We start from the raw sequence: 13,906 nt of genomic DNA on the forward strand, positions 1-13,906 counted from the left end.
CTCTCAAACCAACCGTGAATGATCTTCGCACGCAGGAGTGACAACAGGAGTGTAATGTGCAATGTACACTTGAGATGAGCAGCCGCTCATCTTTCCTCGAACCCAGCTGCATCCGTTCTGCTCAGATCGCTCCTCGCCATCAACTACCCGTGATTGAGGACGATCCAGGTCCTGGAGATAGGAAAGAATAAACAAAGTCTAATGCATCTCTTGATCAAAGCCTCTTGTCATTAAATGCAGGCCCAGTGCTGAGTTCATGAAGGCGCTCCGACATGACTTATACCACACCTCTTGCAAATCCAAAATGCCTCCTTCTACGCGCAAACCGTCAGCGAAAGCACCCGATTGCAACACCTGCGTCACGGAAGGCTTCAGTGTGACTTAAACCCAACCAGATAACCAGGGCTTTCCCCTGGATCGTCTTGCTTCCCTGCCCACCTCGCAAACAGACAGACAACCCCCGTTGACCTCTCCACCCCGCCGCCCTTTAACTTCATCTTCTCGCTTTAGTCTTAGGACGGCAAGGCATGACGACCGTTTCCCCGGTTTCCCCGGTTGCCCCGGCTGCCCCGGTTGCCGCAGCACCTGTCGCTGCCTCTGCGCCTGCCTGCACCGGTAGACCAACCTCCGCCTCCGCCTCCGCCTCCGCCTCCGCCTCCGCCTCCGCATCAGTCTCGGCGACAAGCACCGGCGCCAGCCCCACCCCCAGCCCGCTCGCGCTCGGACCGAGCGCCTCCCGGATCTTGCGCGCCGCCGCGGCGGTGTACTCGTGCACGGCCTGGCGCGTGTCGGTCGTGTGCTGCTCTCGCCGCTGCTGTGCGCGCTGGGCGGCGGCGACGAAGAGCGCTGTCCTCTCGTCTGAGGGCTTGTGAGTTCCGCCGGGGGGGTCCATGTCCATGTCCATGCCCATGTCCATGCCCATGGGGGAGGGCCAAGCCGGCGAAGGGTGGACTTGGGAGGAGGCCGGTGTGGTTAATAGGTGAGGGAGCTCTGGGGTGTGTTGTGTTAGGGGAACTGGAGGTTTGCGGTGTTGTATAAGTCCGTTCGTTCTTGGACAACGTGAACGAGGGTGGCTGGCACGACGGGAGAAGGACAAGGAGATGGGAGGATACGAACAAGGAGCGAGTGAGAGTGAGGATTCGAAACGCTGGCGTCGAACGCTGTTCGCTGTCCGAATGAGACGGACTTTTTATATGTGGCAGGCTGCCCCAGAAGTTGGGGAGATGGGGGCCAGGAGAGGTCGAAGCAGGCAAGGAGAGCCGCCAAATTGAAGGCGGAAGCATCAACAACGCATCTCTTGAGCCAAACCCGGGCTTGTCTGTGCAAGGGCGTGCTTCGACAGGACACAGGGGGCCATGACAGCTCCGTCACGCGCAAGAATTCGATGTGATCGCGCGCCCATTGCTGCCCGCTACAACCCTGCGGCTCATGCCCGCGCTCCTGACGGTGAATCTAGTGCAAATGGGAAAGTTGTCCGTCTCAAGTGGATCAACCTGCGCCAACCAAGGTTCTGTTGCGGCCCATATCATGCCAGGCAGAATGCCGGGAAGTGTCAGGGGATAGTGTACAATGAAGGCTGCCAGGAAACATTTGGGCAAGCCGGGGGGGTGTCATGCATGGAGCGGGTCGACCGGGATCCAAATCCTCCACCACGTGGGAAAGAGCAGGGATCCAGCAGGGGCTGGGCCCAGCCTCGCTGTCGCCGAGTCCAGCGGATGAGCATCTGCGCCGCAGGCGAGCAGGGGCGGACCAACATGCCGAAAGCCAGTTGGGGATAACGGCACTGAAATGGCGCCGCAGGGGAATCAAGGACTCCGGCCGTGCCGGGGTAAAAGCGGTCCATGGGGTTTGACAGTCAAGATGTCTCGTCTGATTTGCTGCCTGTCCATCTTTGCTGGGCGCCGCGCTGCAGGAGGATAGGAAACCGAGGAAGCACGAGAGGGAATGAGGGACCGAAAGACCCGAGCCTTGCTGTTGAACCCCAGCCTTCACTCCCGGCTGCCACGTGGGCAGACAGGGATCAGCTGCAGATCAGTCCTATGCGGGCAGGTCGAAAGCATGTTCAACGGCCAATCCATCCTCCTGCCGTCATCGATGGTCGAGGTGGCTGATGTTCTGCCAAATCTTGAGGAAGGACCGTTCCTGAATGCTGCTTCAGTAGCTTGGGGGGAAAAGTGAGACAAAGAGATTCGGTTTCACACGTTCTTCTCTGTCAAGTAAACGTAGCATTGAGGGTGCCGGACGGCAAGTTGGACTACCTCCCCTGGCAGTGGCTGACGTTAATTTCGCAGATGCAGGGTAGCATGCAGAAAAGAAGCGGTGAACTGCGAGGCTTGAGAATGCGGCCGCATTCCGCATGCCGTTCAGTTGATTCACCCACCAAGCGAGAGAGTTGACAGAGCCTGCAGCTTCATAGCCGAACGGAATGCAGCGCACACCCGATACCTGCCCAACATTTGTGTAGTCGCAATCGATGGCTGTTACAACAATTGGTTTTTCCACTTTGCCTAACTCGACACCTCCGGGCCTTCGCCTTTCTCTACATTAATCTTGAGAGAGAAGTCGATGTGGCGCACGCCCTGGTGAATGGAGCTTGTCGAGAGGATATCGACATCTGACTCACGTTAGCCAGTTTGGTACGCATCTACAGCTGCTCGCATTTCAAGACGGGCGGCCTACCGTTGCAGATGTAGAGCTCCGCGTTGTCCTCGGTCAAGCCGCCCGAGACCTCGAGGAGGAACTCCCTCTTGCCCTTCCACTTCTCTTTAAGACTCCTCGCGGCGGCCTTGACGCCGGGCCCAGTGAAGTTGTCCAGCATGACCACGTCGGCACCGGCAGCAATGGCCTCATCCGCCTCCTCCTCGCTCTGCACCTCGACCTCCACCTTCACGCTGAATCCGGCAGCGGCCTTGGCGGCCTTGACCGCCTGGGTGATGCTCCCGCGGCTCCACACGTGGTTGTCCTTGAGCATGACCATGGTGCTCAGGTCCATACGGTGAGTGTCCGCGCCGCCCACCAGCATGCCGTACTTCTCGACGAGCCGGAAGCCGGGGGTGGTCTTGCGCGTGCCCGCCAAGGTGCCCTTGTAGCCAGCACTGCGTAAGTTGACCAGTAGGCGGCGGCTCATGGTCGCAATGCCCGAGCAGCGGGCCAGGATGTTGAGCGCCACGCGCTCCCCCTCCAGCAGGCCGCGTGCGGGTCCGCTCACCGTGGCCAGGGCGGTTTTGGAGCCGTGCGTCTCGATGTGCGAGCCTTCGCGGGCATGCCAATCGACGGTACACCCGCACTGCGCGAAGACCTCGTTGAAGAAGGGGATGCCGGCGAGAATACCGGATGACTTGCCCCAGAGGGTGGCGGTGCGGTGGTCGTTGCCGACCACAAAGCCGCCGACGTCGAACGAGGGCGTGTCTTCGGCGAGCCAGGCGGTGATCTGTGATTTCCAGGTCACGGGCAGGATGTGCTCCAAGGAGCCATGGTCGAGAGGGAGGTCAATCATGGTGTTGCAACCCGGTTTGAGGGTTAACCACAGTAATAGATTAGCTAAGAAGACGGCAGATGACGGGGATGTCGCCTGCCCGACTTTTCTTGCTGAAGGAGACGCAGCTGCGAGTACGGAGGTAGATGACGGTTTGCTTGACGAGTGCTCAATTCCACCTCAATCGACGACGTGGTGAGTGGAGCCATTGGCGCAGCTGCGAGGGGAACGGGGAAATGCAGTTCACTGTAACGCCGATTCAAAGCGCCTAGGGCCGTGCAGCTTCTCCAGAAAGCACGCAGCGAAGACGGAATGGGCAGGAATGAGCCGCTGCGGAAAGATGGAGAAGTTCCAGGTTAAGGTGGGCCAGGGTCCACAGCACCTTATCTTCTGTCATCAAGCCTCTGACTTGCTCCGTTCAGTACGCTAGCGGCTCACTTCAACAGGGGAGAATGAAATGAAGGAAACAACGAAGATGGTTGAAAGCCGTCGAGGTAACGATGTGGCACACACAGCCAAGCCCAACGAACCGCAGCGCTGCTTCCGTAAAAATGACTGGTTACCTCGTTACTGGCCAGCCAGGCAGCATTCAGCAAGATGACTAATGGCAAACGTTACGGATTTGGCGTCTCGGACAAACACGTAAAAGGCCCTGTCTTTCTCCTCTTTCGCTCTCATGGCTTTTCTCTCTTTGAAAAGAGCTTCGACACTGTGAGTGATTAGCGACGTGCCCCAGATTTCTCCAACGGGAAAAGGAAAATGGCGCCCAGGAAGCCGCCGACGACGACGGGGCGCACCCGCAACGGGGCCGGCGGCAAAAGGCGGCCCGAGAACGACATCGCCTCGGGCGGGAAGCGGCAGAAGACAGGGTCGACAACCGCTTCTCCGCTGATCCAGGCCCAAGCTGCCCCGGTTGCGCCGCCACCGGCAGCCGGGCCTCAACGAGCGACCCAGCGGCCCCAGAGCGCAGCACAAGCACGCATCCTCACCACAAGACCAACCCAGCCCCTGAACATCTACGTTATGGGCGCCAACAGCGGCGGCGAACTCGGCCTTGGACCTTCGGTCAAGTCGGGAAACGTCGGCAGACCGCGCTTGAACCCGTACCTCTCCGGCCCCGCCGGCGTTGTTCAGGTCTCCCTCGGCGCCATGCATGGTGTCGCTCTGACCCTCGACAACCGGATACTGACCTGGGGCGTCAACGACCATGGCGCACTGGGCCGAGACACGGCCTGGGAAGGGAATATGGTGGACGCCGACGCCGAGGAGAGCGACAGCGATGACGAGGGCGAGCTCAACCCGAAAGAGTCCACACCAACGCCCGTCGACATGGGTGATGTCCCTCCCGGCACCGTCTTCACTCAAGTGGCCGCCACGGACAATGCCACGTTTGTTTTGACCAGCACTGGTCGCGTCTATGGCTGGGGTACATTCCGGGTAAGTGAGCACGTCTCACCCTACAAGCCAAACTTGAAAGGCTGACCTGCTGGCAGTCAGAGGACGGGAAACTCTCCTTTTCGCCCGCCGTCAAGGTGCAGCGCAGGCCAGCTCTCATCCTTCTTGTCCAGGATGTCGTCAAAATCTGCTGTGGCAGCAACCACGTCATGGCCCTCACAGCCGACGGTTATGTGTACACGTGGGGCAGAGGCACCGACGGACAGCTCGGCCGCCGCTTCTCGTCCAGGGTTGTGGATTGGAACAAGGAAGGCTTGATTCCACGCAAAGTTGCCGGTCTGAAGAACATCGTCGAGATCGGATCCGGCTCGAATCATTCTTTCGCCGTTGACCGCGCCGGCTCGGTCTACGGCTGGGGCTTCAACAACGCCGGTCAGATTGGCGTCGTGGACGACGCCGGCGAGTACGAGTCGGCATACGATTTCGCTCTCACCGTGTCTGTCCCGAGTCTCGTCAAGAGTTTAGAGGGCTTACCGCGCATCATCCAGATCACCGGCGGCAACTTCCACAGCCTCGCAGTTACGGCGGATGGAACATGTCTCGCCTGGGGCCGCCTCTACTCCTTTGCCACCGGTCTAAAGATCGACGACTTGCCCTCCCAATTCGTGGTCCGCGACTCGCGAGGCAAGCCCAGCTTCCTCCGGGTGCCGACGGCTGTCCCCGGGTTGTCGCCCGCGTTCGTCGCGGCGGCGAGCGAGCACAGCCTGGCTGTCACAACCGACGAGAAGGTCTACACCTGGGGCCTCAATTTGACCAAGCAGATCGGCCACAAGGAGGAGGAAGTCGAGCTTGCAACACATCTCAACCACCCGGATATTGCGGACAAACGGTTTGTGTGGGCGGGCGCGGGTGCGCAATATAGCATGATTGGGGAGGCTGCTGCTCCCAACTAGGATTACCCAGAATTTTTGCACCTGCGACAAAGGATAGCCAGGGTTCTTGGAGGGGAATGCTGGAAAGATTGAGGGGGGTTAGGGGAAAGTATTATGGTGCCAAACAACAAAAAGAGAAAAAGGAAATCATTGAGAGAAAAAAAAAAAAGAAGAAGGAAAAAAAAAAAAAAAAAAAAAAAAAAAAAAAGGGACACTAGGCTCAGACATAAGCCAGAGATGAGGGACACGCGCTGCATGGCATGCTCCGGCAACAAGACAAGCAAACTCCAACTCGACCAAAAGGCTCCCCTCAGACCCCATATGCTCTTGTCTCAGGCCAGGGCTAACCAGCTCCTAGGGGTGCGAGACCGATCAACCTGGCCTTTCGGTTCCCGTCCCCCCTCGATCACCATCCACAGTGCCTCGTCGTTGAAACGCTGAAACAAGACCGCTTCCGGCAAAGCAAACCGGGACGGCTTTGTTTTGCACTTCAATGCACTGATAACGGATGCCGCAGCTGAAACCCGGGCACCCGAAGCTGGATGATTGCCCGATGGGTGCATACCCGGTAGTCACCGAGTCGGCCTCGACAGATTCCGTATCCCGAGTCGTGCCTGAAGCCTTCCTTGTCTGACCCCCAAGAGACAGCTAGCTCCTTAATTGGGCTCGGTGCTAAATCAGTTCCACAAGATATTTTCAAGACCCAAGCGGTGTCTTGATGTCTTCTCTCGGTGTTTTGGTTTTTATCCACCTGGCCTTACGGTCGCACCCTTAAGCTCCTAGATTTCCCAACTTTCCTTTACACCGGCTATATGAATCTGGCCTGTTTATTGAACCTAATAGGTGGGAGCTCGCCAGTCTGTTGTTGCAGCTTCCCCCGAGTTCAGCAGACTTGTCTCGGCCTCCCGACGAGCTCAGCATGCTCCCCTGAAAGATGGGGCCAGCATTCCCAGCCCATTCCGTGGTCACCTCCAAGTATGTAGGAGCTAGAAGACTTCAAGGGCAGTCTTCAAGTGCGCGAAGGACAACGCTTGACTGGATCGGCCTCGAGTCGAGGCTGGACTCCCCAGCGCGTCAGTGTGAGTTAGAGGGTTAGCCTTCAGTTGTAAGTTAGATAGTTAGCCTTCAAACATAATTATCTTCCCCCCCAGCGAATCTCATTACACATCCCGAGACTCCAGTGTGAAGGCCCAGAAGCTTCATCGTCCACAAGTTGGAGATTCACGTCCCAATTTTCCCGTGCTCACCTTGATGGACCATGATGGACTTGCTCTATACAAGTGAGGACACTGCGAAGATCCACCGCTTCTCTCACCAACCACACTTACACAAGAGCTCCGTGAAACACCGGAGAGGCCATGGCCACCCGCCAGCACAATGAGCAAAGAAATAAACCCACACCATTAACAGCCACGACCTGCCACACAATCAAGCCAACTCGTCGCGCTCACCGGGCCCTCACAATTTGCCAACTCCATCCATCAACACCACCATTCGCATTGCATTCCCCATCCCCATCCTCCCCCACTCAACAACTCACTACGTACTCTACTAGGTCGCGATATATACAAGATACCTGGTCCCGGCCGAAACACAACCAGGAGGAGCAAAAACCCTCACAGTTAGTGTAGTTGCCCTGCTACCCCCTTCACCTCACCACAGCCATGGAAAACTCCCTCCCGTTTTCAGGGAAAAGGGGAGTAAACAAAAACGCAAAACGTTTCTCTCTTCCCAGTCTTTCAAACCAGAGCCCCCCAAAAAAGAGAAAAGAAACTCCACAAGATGGAAACGACGAATGACCAAAAGATTGAACGGACCCTTCCTGCCGACATCGAGGAACAAAAGGGGGGAAAAGAAAGAAAGAAGGGAAACAAAGAAAAGAAAGCAGGAAGAAGCCCGCTAACCAGCGCCTGGACCCCGCATCCATCAAGCCGTGACCGAGCGGATATATGTACCGTTGTTTTTCGTCCCATTTTTACTGTACCACTGTATCGCGAAACAAAAGGAGGGGGGTCATTTACATGACCGGAATACCCTCGTACTCGGCATAGCCCAGGGCGAGGTTCATGTTCTCTGTAGTTTGTTGAACACGGTCGTTAGCAATGTCGGACTGTGTGCTAAGGATTCAGGGAAGGAATTGGTATCAGGGGAGAGGCGGGGAGGTGGGAAGGGGTAGGTAGCGTGGGGAAAGGTGAAAGGGGACGGAGGAAAAGAAAAGAACGTACGCAGACACTGGGTGGCGGCGCCCTTGAGCAGGTTATCGATGGTGGCGCAGACGACGACGCGCCGGCCGGACTTGTCGACCTCGAAGCCGCCGATCTCGACGCCGTGCTTGCCGCTGATGTTCTTGACAAGGGGCGCCTCGCCGACGACCTTGACCAGCTTCTCGCCGGCGTAGCGGTCCTGGTAGATCTGGCGGATGTCGCGCGACGTCATGGTCTTGGCGAGCGGGATGGAGATGGTGTGGTGGATGCCGCGGAACCAGACGGCGACGTGCGGCACGAAGGCGATCTGTGCGCCCAGCTGCGTGCTGACCTCGCGCTCGTGGATGTGGCCCGTCAGGCTGTACGGGATGATGTTGTCGGTCAGCAGGGCGACGTCGTTCTTGGGCGACGGCTTGGTGCCCGCGCCCGAGTAGCCCGAGACGCCGAAGACGTGCGGCATGCCGCCGAGGTGGGGCACCAGCGGCGCGATGCCGAGCTGCGCGGCGGTAGCGTAGCAGCCCGGGTTGGCGATCTGCGTGGCCTGCGTGATGTGCTCGCGCGGGACGAGCTCCGGCAGGCCGTACGTCCAGGTGCTGTCGAAGCGGTAGTCGGCCGAGAGGTCGACGATGACGCTCTTGTGGTTTGAGCCCTTGCGGCCCTCATAGACGGCCTCGACGAACGGCTTGCACACGCCGTTGGGCAGCGCCATGACCCAGCAGTCGATATCGCCTCGGCGTTCCATGTCGCGCACGTCCTCGGGGCTGAGGTTCTCGTAGATGACTTCCCGCTTGTCGTAACCTGCGAGCTTCTGGCCCGCGAGCTCACGCGACGAAACGTGGCGGAGGTCCATGTTGGGGTGCGAGTCGAGCAGGCGGATCAGCTCCTGGCCCGTGTAGCCGCGGGCACCGATGAGCGCTATCCTGGCGGGCTGGGACTTGGATGCGTTCTTCTTGCCGATCGGCGGGTTGGGGTTGGTTTGGGTGACGAACGTCCTGCCGCTGGAGGCCTGGCCGCCAAAGCGGGGGGCCGCGAGGACCGGCCGGCGAGCGAGAGTCGAGTATGCTCGAACCTGCTGGGCCGCCGGATTCGCGCCACTCGTCGCAGCGCGGTGCAGCCGGGACTCGAGATTCGAGTCGCCAAGCATGGCTCTGCCGTGCTCAGCGAAGTCCTTCATCAACTGGAAGACCTCGTCGGTATTGTCGATCCCGTACCAGAACATTACGCTGCCGTTGTTCGTGACGCTGCCCGAGGCCTTGTCGAAGAACCAGCCCAGGTTCTCGTCGTCCTCCTTGACGGTCCAGACGAGCTGGGGGTGGTCTTTGCGGAGGGCAGTGAAGATGTTATCGGCGATGTTCGTCAACCAGCCAGACTTGGTGATGGTCAGCGTGGCGAGCGTAGCTTGGCGGCCGTTGCTGGCAGGTAGCACGATGGCGAGCGCATTCATGGCGTCGTCGTAGTACGCCTTGAAGTCATTTTGGCCCAGGAATTCGAGGTACTTGTCCACGGCGGCCATCGCATTCGGGCCGTCACGATCCCGGACGAGCACCGCCTTGAGCGCGTCCAGGTCCTTGAACTCGGATAGGCTCGTGGCCGAAAGCAGCTTGCTGCCGCGGCGGATGAGCGTGCCAGCGCCCGAGTCGGTAAACAGCTCCTTCTGCAGCTGCTCTGGGTGGATGATGGCGACACTAGACGACCGCGGCAGGGTATCCAGCAGCTCCTTGCTCTCCTTGATCTTTAGCCTGGTGCCGTACTTGACCCAGGGCTGCGACATGAGGTGCTCATACTCCTCGTCCAGATTGATGGCCGAGATCTTCTGGCCGGCCGCATCAAACAGGCCACCCTTCTCGGACAGGTACACGACTTTCAGGGGCTGCAGCGCACGCGCCAGCTCGGCGGCAGCGACGTCGGCGTTCACGTTGAGGATCTGCCCGTCGTCGGTCTCGGCCATGGAGGTGAGGATCGGCAGGTAGCCGTTGTTGATGGCCGTCTCGATCGACTGCTTGTTCACGCCCGTGATCTTGCCCACGTAGCCCCACTTGTCCCTGTTCAGGTACTCTGCCCTGAACATGCCGGTCGTCAGGGGCTGCGCGTGCACGCCCTTCTCCTCCAGCTTGTCGACCAGCTTCATGTTCTCCCGCAGGAACAGATCACGAGCCACGCGCAGCGTCTTGGCGTCGGTCACGCGGATGCCCTCCTCGAACTGGGGCTCGACGCCGGCCTGCTCGAGCAGGGTGTTGAGCTGTGGCCCGGCGCCGTGGACGATGACGGGGTAGAGGCCGACGGTGTAGAGGAAAGCCAGGCTCGAGCAGAGCTCGTCGAGGTAGTCGGTGAGAATGGCGCCGCCGACCTTGATGACGGCAAAGCGCTGGGACGAGACGGAAGTGAACAACGAGAGATACTGCTGGACCTCGCGCTTGGAGCCGACGGACGACAGGGTCTGCACGATCATGGCCCGGGTGCTGAGGTCGGCGGTCCGGGCAGCGGACGTGGAGAATGGTCTGTGGCGGCGGACGGCGCCGGGCACGGCGGAGAGGGCGGGCGCACGAGACCGGAGGGGCACGCGGCGGACGGTGCGGCGGGCGCCCGCCCGGAGGGCAACAGCACTGGCAGAGAGCATGGTTGGGAGCGGGGTGCCGAGAAGGAAGAGGGAAGAGGGAAGAGAGGAAGGTGGAAGGTGTCCCCTGGAAGACTCGTCGAGAACAGCTGTGGGCGGGTTGCTAGGCTGCCGATGTGACTAACAATCCCTAGCGGTAATAAACAGCGCTGCTTGACCGCAACTGGGCCTCGGCTGAGTCAATCGCAAGCGGACCACCTACCATTGACTGCGGGGAAGCCAACGGGACGAGGACAGAGGAGAGGCGGAGGCCCTGCCGGAGGTCAATGGCAAGAGGTCGAGGATCAGACGCGATGCCGGAGTCGGTGGTCTCCCCCCAGGGCTTTTTTAGGTCGGGACCCTGGGCAACTGTCGGTCTAGCGGGGCGGCGGGAGCCGATTGTTGGTGGAGGGGCAGCCACGGCAGAAAAAAAAAATTGAGAACCGAAACCGCTGCAGATGGGAACCTTGGCAGCCGCTCAGACCCCGGTTTGGGGCAGGTCCCTGCAAACCACTGTGGAGCGACCCAGGCAGGGCAGGACAGACACAGAGCAAAGACCTGCAGACGCCAAAAACATGCCGCCTCGCTCTGTCCAATGCCATTCACGACGATCACATTCCATTAATCGCTCATACTGGAGGATGCCGCGTTGTCTACGGAATACTAGGCGGTACCACCACGTGCACAAGCAAGCAGCCCTCTGTATAACCGGGACGGGGCAGGCCGGTGGCAGAGCGACATCGTCTGAAATGTCTCATGCCAAGGCCGCGTGCGCTACTAATGCAAACCCATAGGAGTCGCCGCAGGCAGAGCACAGCGCAGCTATCGTGAGACCTTGCCATTGAGTGCAACGGCGGCTTGCTAGCTGGCATGGGTTAATTTAAGTGTCGAGAAGCCGGTACCTTGGCCAAGCTGGAGCTTGGTGAGGTCAGACCGGACTTTGCCAGGTTCAGCTCCGGGTCTGAGCCGCGGTGTTGAGCGCTCCGGAGTCGGTTCAGGTCAGGTCAATCGAGACGCTGAGGTTAGGTCCTCGCTCTCCCGTGCTCCCTCCCTCTCCCTCGCGATGTGCTCTTCAGCTCGTCACGTTGTACTTGCAGTCCTCTACTGTTCCACAGGACTCGAGCGCCCGCCGCAATGCGACTCTTTTCCATGGCCTGCACACGAGCACGTCATCGAGAACCGTCAAAGTCGTCATGCTCATGACTGCCATCTTTAATTAGCCGTAATGGGGGAACCCGCTGCCTCGCAATCCATCATAAGTACACATGTGCAGTAGGGACAAGTTCATCGCTCCAAGCTGAGGTCCACGCAACGCCGAGTGGCCCGCTGCCAGGCCGTGGCGCCCAGCGAGGAGGCCGTGATTGAAATCAGAAAACAAACTCCCAGAAAGCAAAATCCCAGACGAGCATCAATCCCGTTCCCGGCGGATCGTCATTCCATGCGCAACCCCCGTCCTGTGTGTCCGCTCCGCAACCGCCCTCTTGGTCACCGTAGCGCCGACGCCGAGTCTAATGTCTCGTGGCGAGAACTGAGCCCGTCGTTAATATGCCGTGTAGGCGTAAAGGAAGGCGGGGTAGCACCTACCTGATGGGATGATGATGATGGCAAGAAGGACAACGATGCCGACAATGAGCCAGATGCGCATCTTCATATCCTGCAAAGAACCGTCAGATGCCGACGAAGATTGATGGTGAGCGCGGCTCCGAGGGTTGCGCTCACCTTCCACCACATCTTCTTGCGGACCTGGTTGGCGCCGCGGCGGAAGCTCTGCGCGGACTGCGCCAGGTCGTCTGTCTTGTTTTGCAGGTGGTCCAGACGCGCGCCACGGTCCGCGACCTTGTTGAGGTTCTCGCGCATCACACCGACGGTGTCATCGATTTGCTGGAAACGCAGAGTCAGCCATCCGTTCTCCATATGCCTGACGGCGCGATGCCCACGGCAGAGTGCAAGCAGCATGCGATCGAATCCGTATATAGCCCCTCAACGCGCGCCGGGTTGTGCAAGGTTCTCCAGAGATAGAACTATCGATGCCCCGCTAAGCACATCCAGTGGCCGCGGGCAAACTGTGTCAGGCTGCTGCCGGCTCGCGGCCGCAAGCTCGACCTTGGTGGTTCGTCGCCTGCGAGCATGCTTGGGCGCAGCGACGCTTTCCGCCAGACTTCTCCATCGTAGACAAGGTGGTTGAGTTGGTGCGCTCAGTGCAATTCTCGGCATTCGGGTAGCCACCGGAGGCAGCGAGCGATGAGGGTGCAGCTTGGTGGCCGTTTGAAGCCCGGGACGCCGGATCGGAACCCGTCACATGGCTTGCCTTCCCGCGCGATCGCACACTGCTCGGTAAAGTCCAAGGAAACCACCCACCTCCTGGATCCTCTTTGTTCTGTCATTTTGGCTTCCCTGGCCGCTGGGAATGTACGGGTCATACGGCTCCGAAGACATGCTGACGGGCGGCGGCGGACGCTAATAGTGGCGAGAAGATGGTTCCGCTAAGCGAAGAACAATCGCAGGCAGTCTAGTTTCGCTGGAAAATTCGGCGCGCTACGGCAGGGCGATGGGGATGGTGAATCCGAAATGATGCGGAGGTACGAGATGAGAGCAAGGTCGTTGGTGAAAGACTGACGGGCTGCGCCGGCGGTTGAGAGCCTGTTTTCTGCAGGCGACACGCCAGCCGGAAACGAGCAGGGGATGACCGGGGAACGCGGCTGTGTCAGGTGCCAATTGAAAACGTACCAGGCCCTGCCGATCAGCCACTAACATGCATATGCCTTGTGCTGTGCATGGGACGTTAGCGCCTTAGCTTGCCAAGCCTCTGCAGGCACAGAGATCCATCGGCCGCCCAGGCGCCAGAGATTGCCAACTTGCAGCTCCGCATGTGCTTTGTTCCCAAGTCTCGGAGAGAGGTTGGGGCTGGGAGCTCCTTCGACACGGACAGGTTTTTTCTTCATTATTTCTTTGAATGCTCCCCCATTCATTACCTTTTTCTGCATCTTTCTCGGCGACAGTGCTTACTACTAATTGAATGTAGATGAGGATGGCTGAGTTGGCCACCTACCTCGTGTTATGTCGTCAGCACTCGAACCCAAGCGAGAGCCATGGAGCGAAGGAGGGAAGCCAATAGCGAAAGGACCTAGGTGTAGTCCGTATCCGTACCTTGCTTCCGCACGGATCCGTAACTCCCTGCTCGTTCTCAAGATCCTCCTAACGGTGCCTGTCCCAGCCTTCAAGGTTGCACAGCCCAATGGAAAGCACTGTTCGCCGGCTTGTCGCAACTCTGTTTCATCGCCGCAATGCCCTCCTCTGCGACTGCAAG

General features: G+C 59.2%; 5 protein-coding genes across 5 annotated transcripts; 1 reads left to right on the plus strand and 4 right to left on the minus strand.

Moving 5' to 3' along the window:
- Positions 1-354: 354 nt before the first annotated feature.
- THITE_2112846 (uncharacterized protein) lies at positions 355-1,417 on the minus strand. Its single transcript, XM_003651948.1, has one exon. The coding sequence runs from the start codon at positions 920-922 to the stop codon at positions 494-496; it is 429 nt and encodes a 142-aa protein (XP_003651996.1). The 5' UTR covers positions 923-1,417; the 3' UTR covers positions 355-493.
- A 699-nt stretch (positions 1,418-2,116) lies between these two features.
- On the minus strand, positions 2,117-3,784 carry THITE_2112849 (uncharacterized protein). The gene is made up of 3 exons (XM_003651949.1): positions 2,680-3,784; positions 2,381-2,614; positions 2,117-2,263 (listed from the first exon to the last, which is right to left on the minus strand). The coding sequence occupies exons 1-2, from the start codon at positions 3,494-3,496 to the stop codon at positions 2,508-2,510; spliced, it is 924 nt and encodes a 307-aa protein (XP_003651997.1). The 5' UTR covers positions 3,497-3,784; the 3' UTR covers positions 2,117-2,263; positions 2,381-2,507.
- Positions 3,785-4,155: 371 nt separating this feature from the next.
- On the plus strand, positions 4,156-5,979 carry THITE_2112852 (uncharacterized protein). Its single transcript, XM_003651950.1, has 2 exons — positions 4,156-4,912; positions 4,969-5,979. The coding sequence occupies exons 1-2, from the start codon at positions 4,235-4,237 to the stop codon at positions 5,821-5,823; spliced, it is 1,533 nt and encodes a 510-aa protein (XP_003651998.1). The 5' UTR covers positions 4,156-4,234; the 3' UTR covers positions 5,824-5,979.
- A 1,647-nt stretch (positions 5,980-7,626) lies between these two features.
- Positions 7,627-10,785, minus strand: THITE_2112855 (uncharacterized protein). The gene is made up of 2 exons (XM_003651951.1): positions 8,028-10,785; positions 7,627-7,875 (listed from the first exon to the last, which is right to left on the minus strand). Exons 1-2 carry the CDS (start codon positions 10,621-10,623, stop codon positions 7,820-7,822), a joined length of 2,652 nt encoding a protein of 883 aa, XP_003651999.1. The 5' UTR covers positions 10,624-10,785; the 3' UTR covers positions 7,627-7,819.
- A 1,057-nt stretch (positions 10,786-11,842) lies between these two features.
- Positions 11,843-13,097, minus strand: THITE_2112860 (uncharacterized protein). The gene is made up of 3 exons (XM_003651952.1): positions 12,958-13,097; positions 12,184-12,480; positions 11,843-12,127 (listed from the first exon to the last, which is right to left on the minus strand). Exons 1-2 carry the CDS (start codon positions 13,033-13,035, stop codon positions 12,247-12,249), a joined length of 312 nt encoding a protein of 103 aa, XP_003652000.1. The 5' UTR covers positions 13,036-13,097; the 3' UTR covers positions 11,843-12,127; positions 12,184-12,246.
- Between the last annotated feature and the right edge of the window lie 809 nt (positions 13,098-13,906).

This window comes from Thermothielavioides terrestris, chromosome 2 (assembly GCF_000226115.1).
Source record: "Thermothielavioides terrestris NRRL 8126 chromosome 2, complete sequence".
Classification (NCBI taxonomy): Eukaryota; Fungi; Ascomycota; class Sordariomycetes; order Sordariales; family Chaetomiaceae; genus Thermothielavioides; species Thermothielavioides terrestris.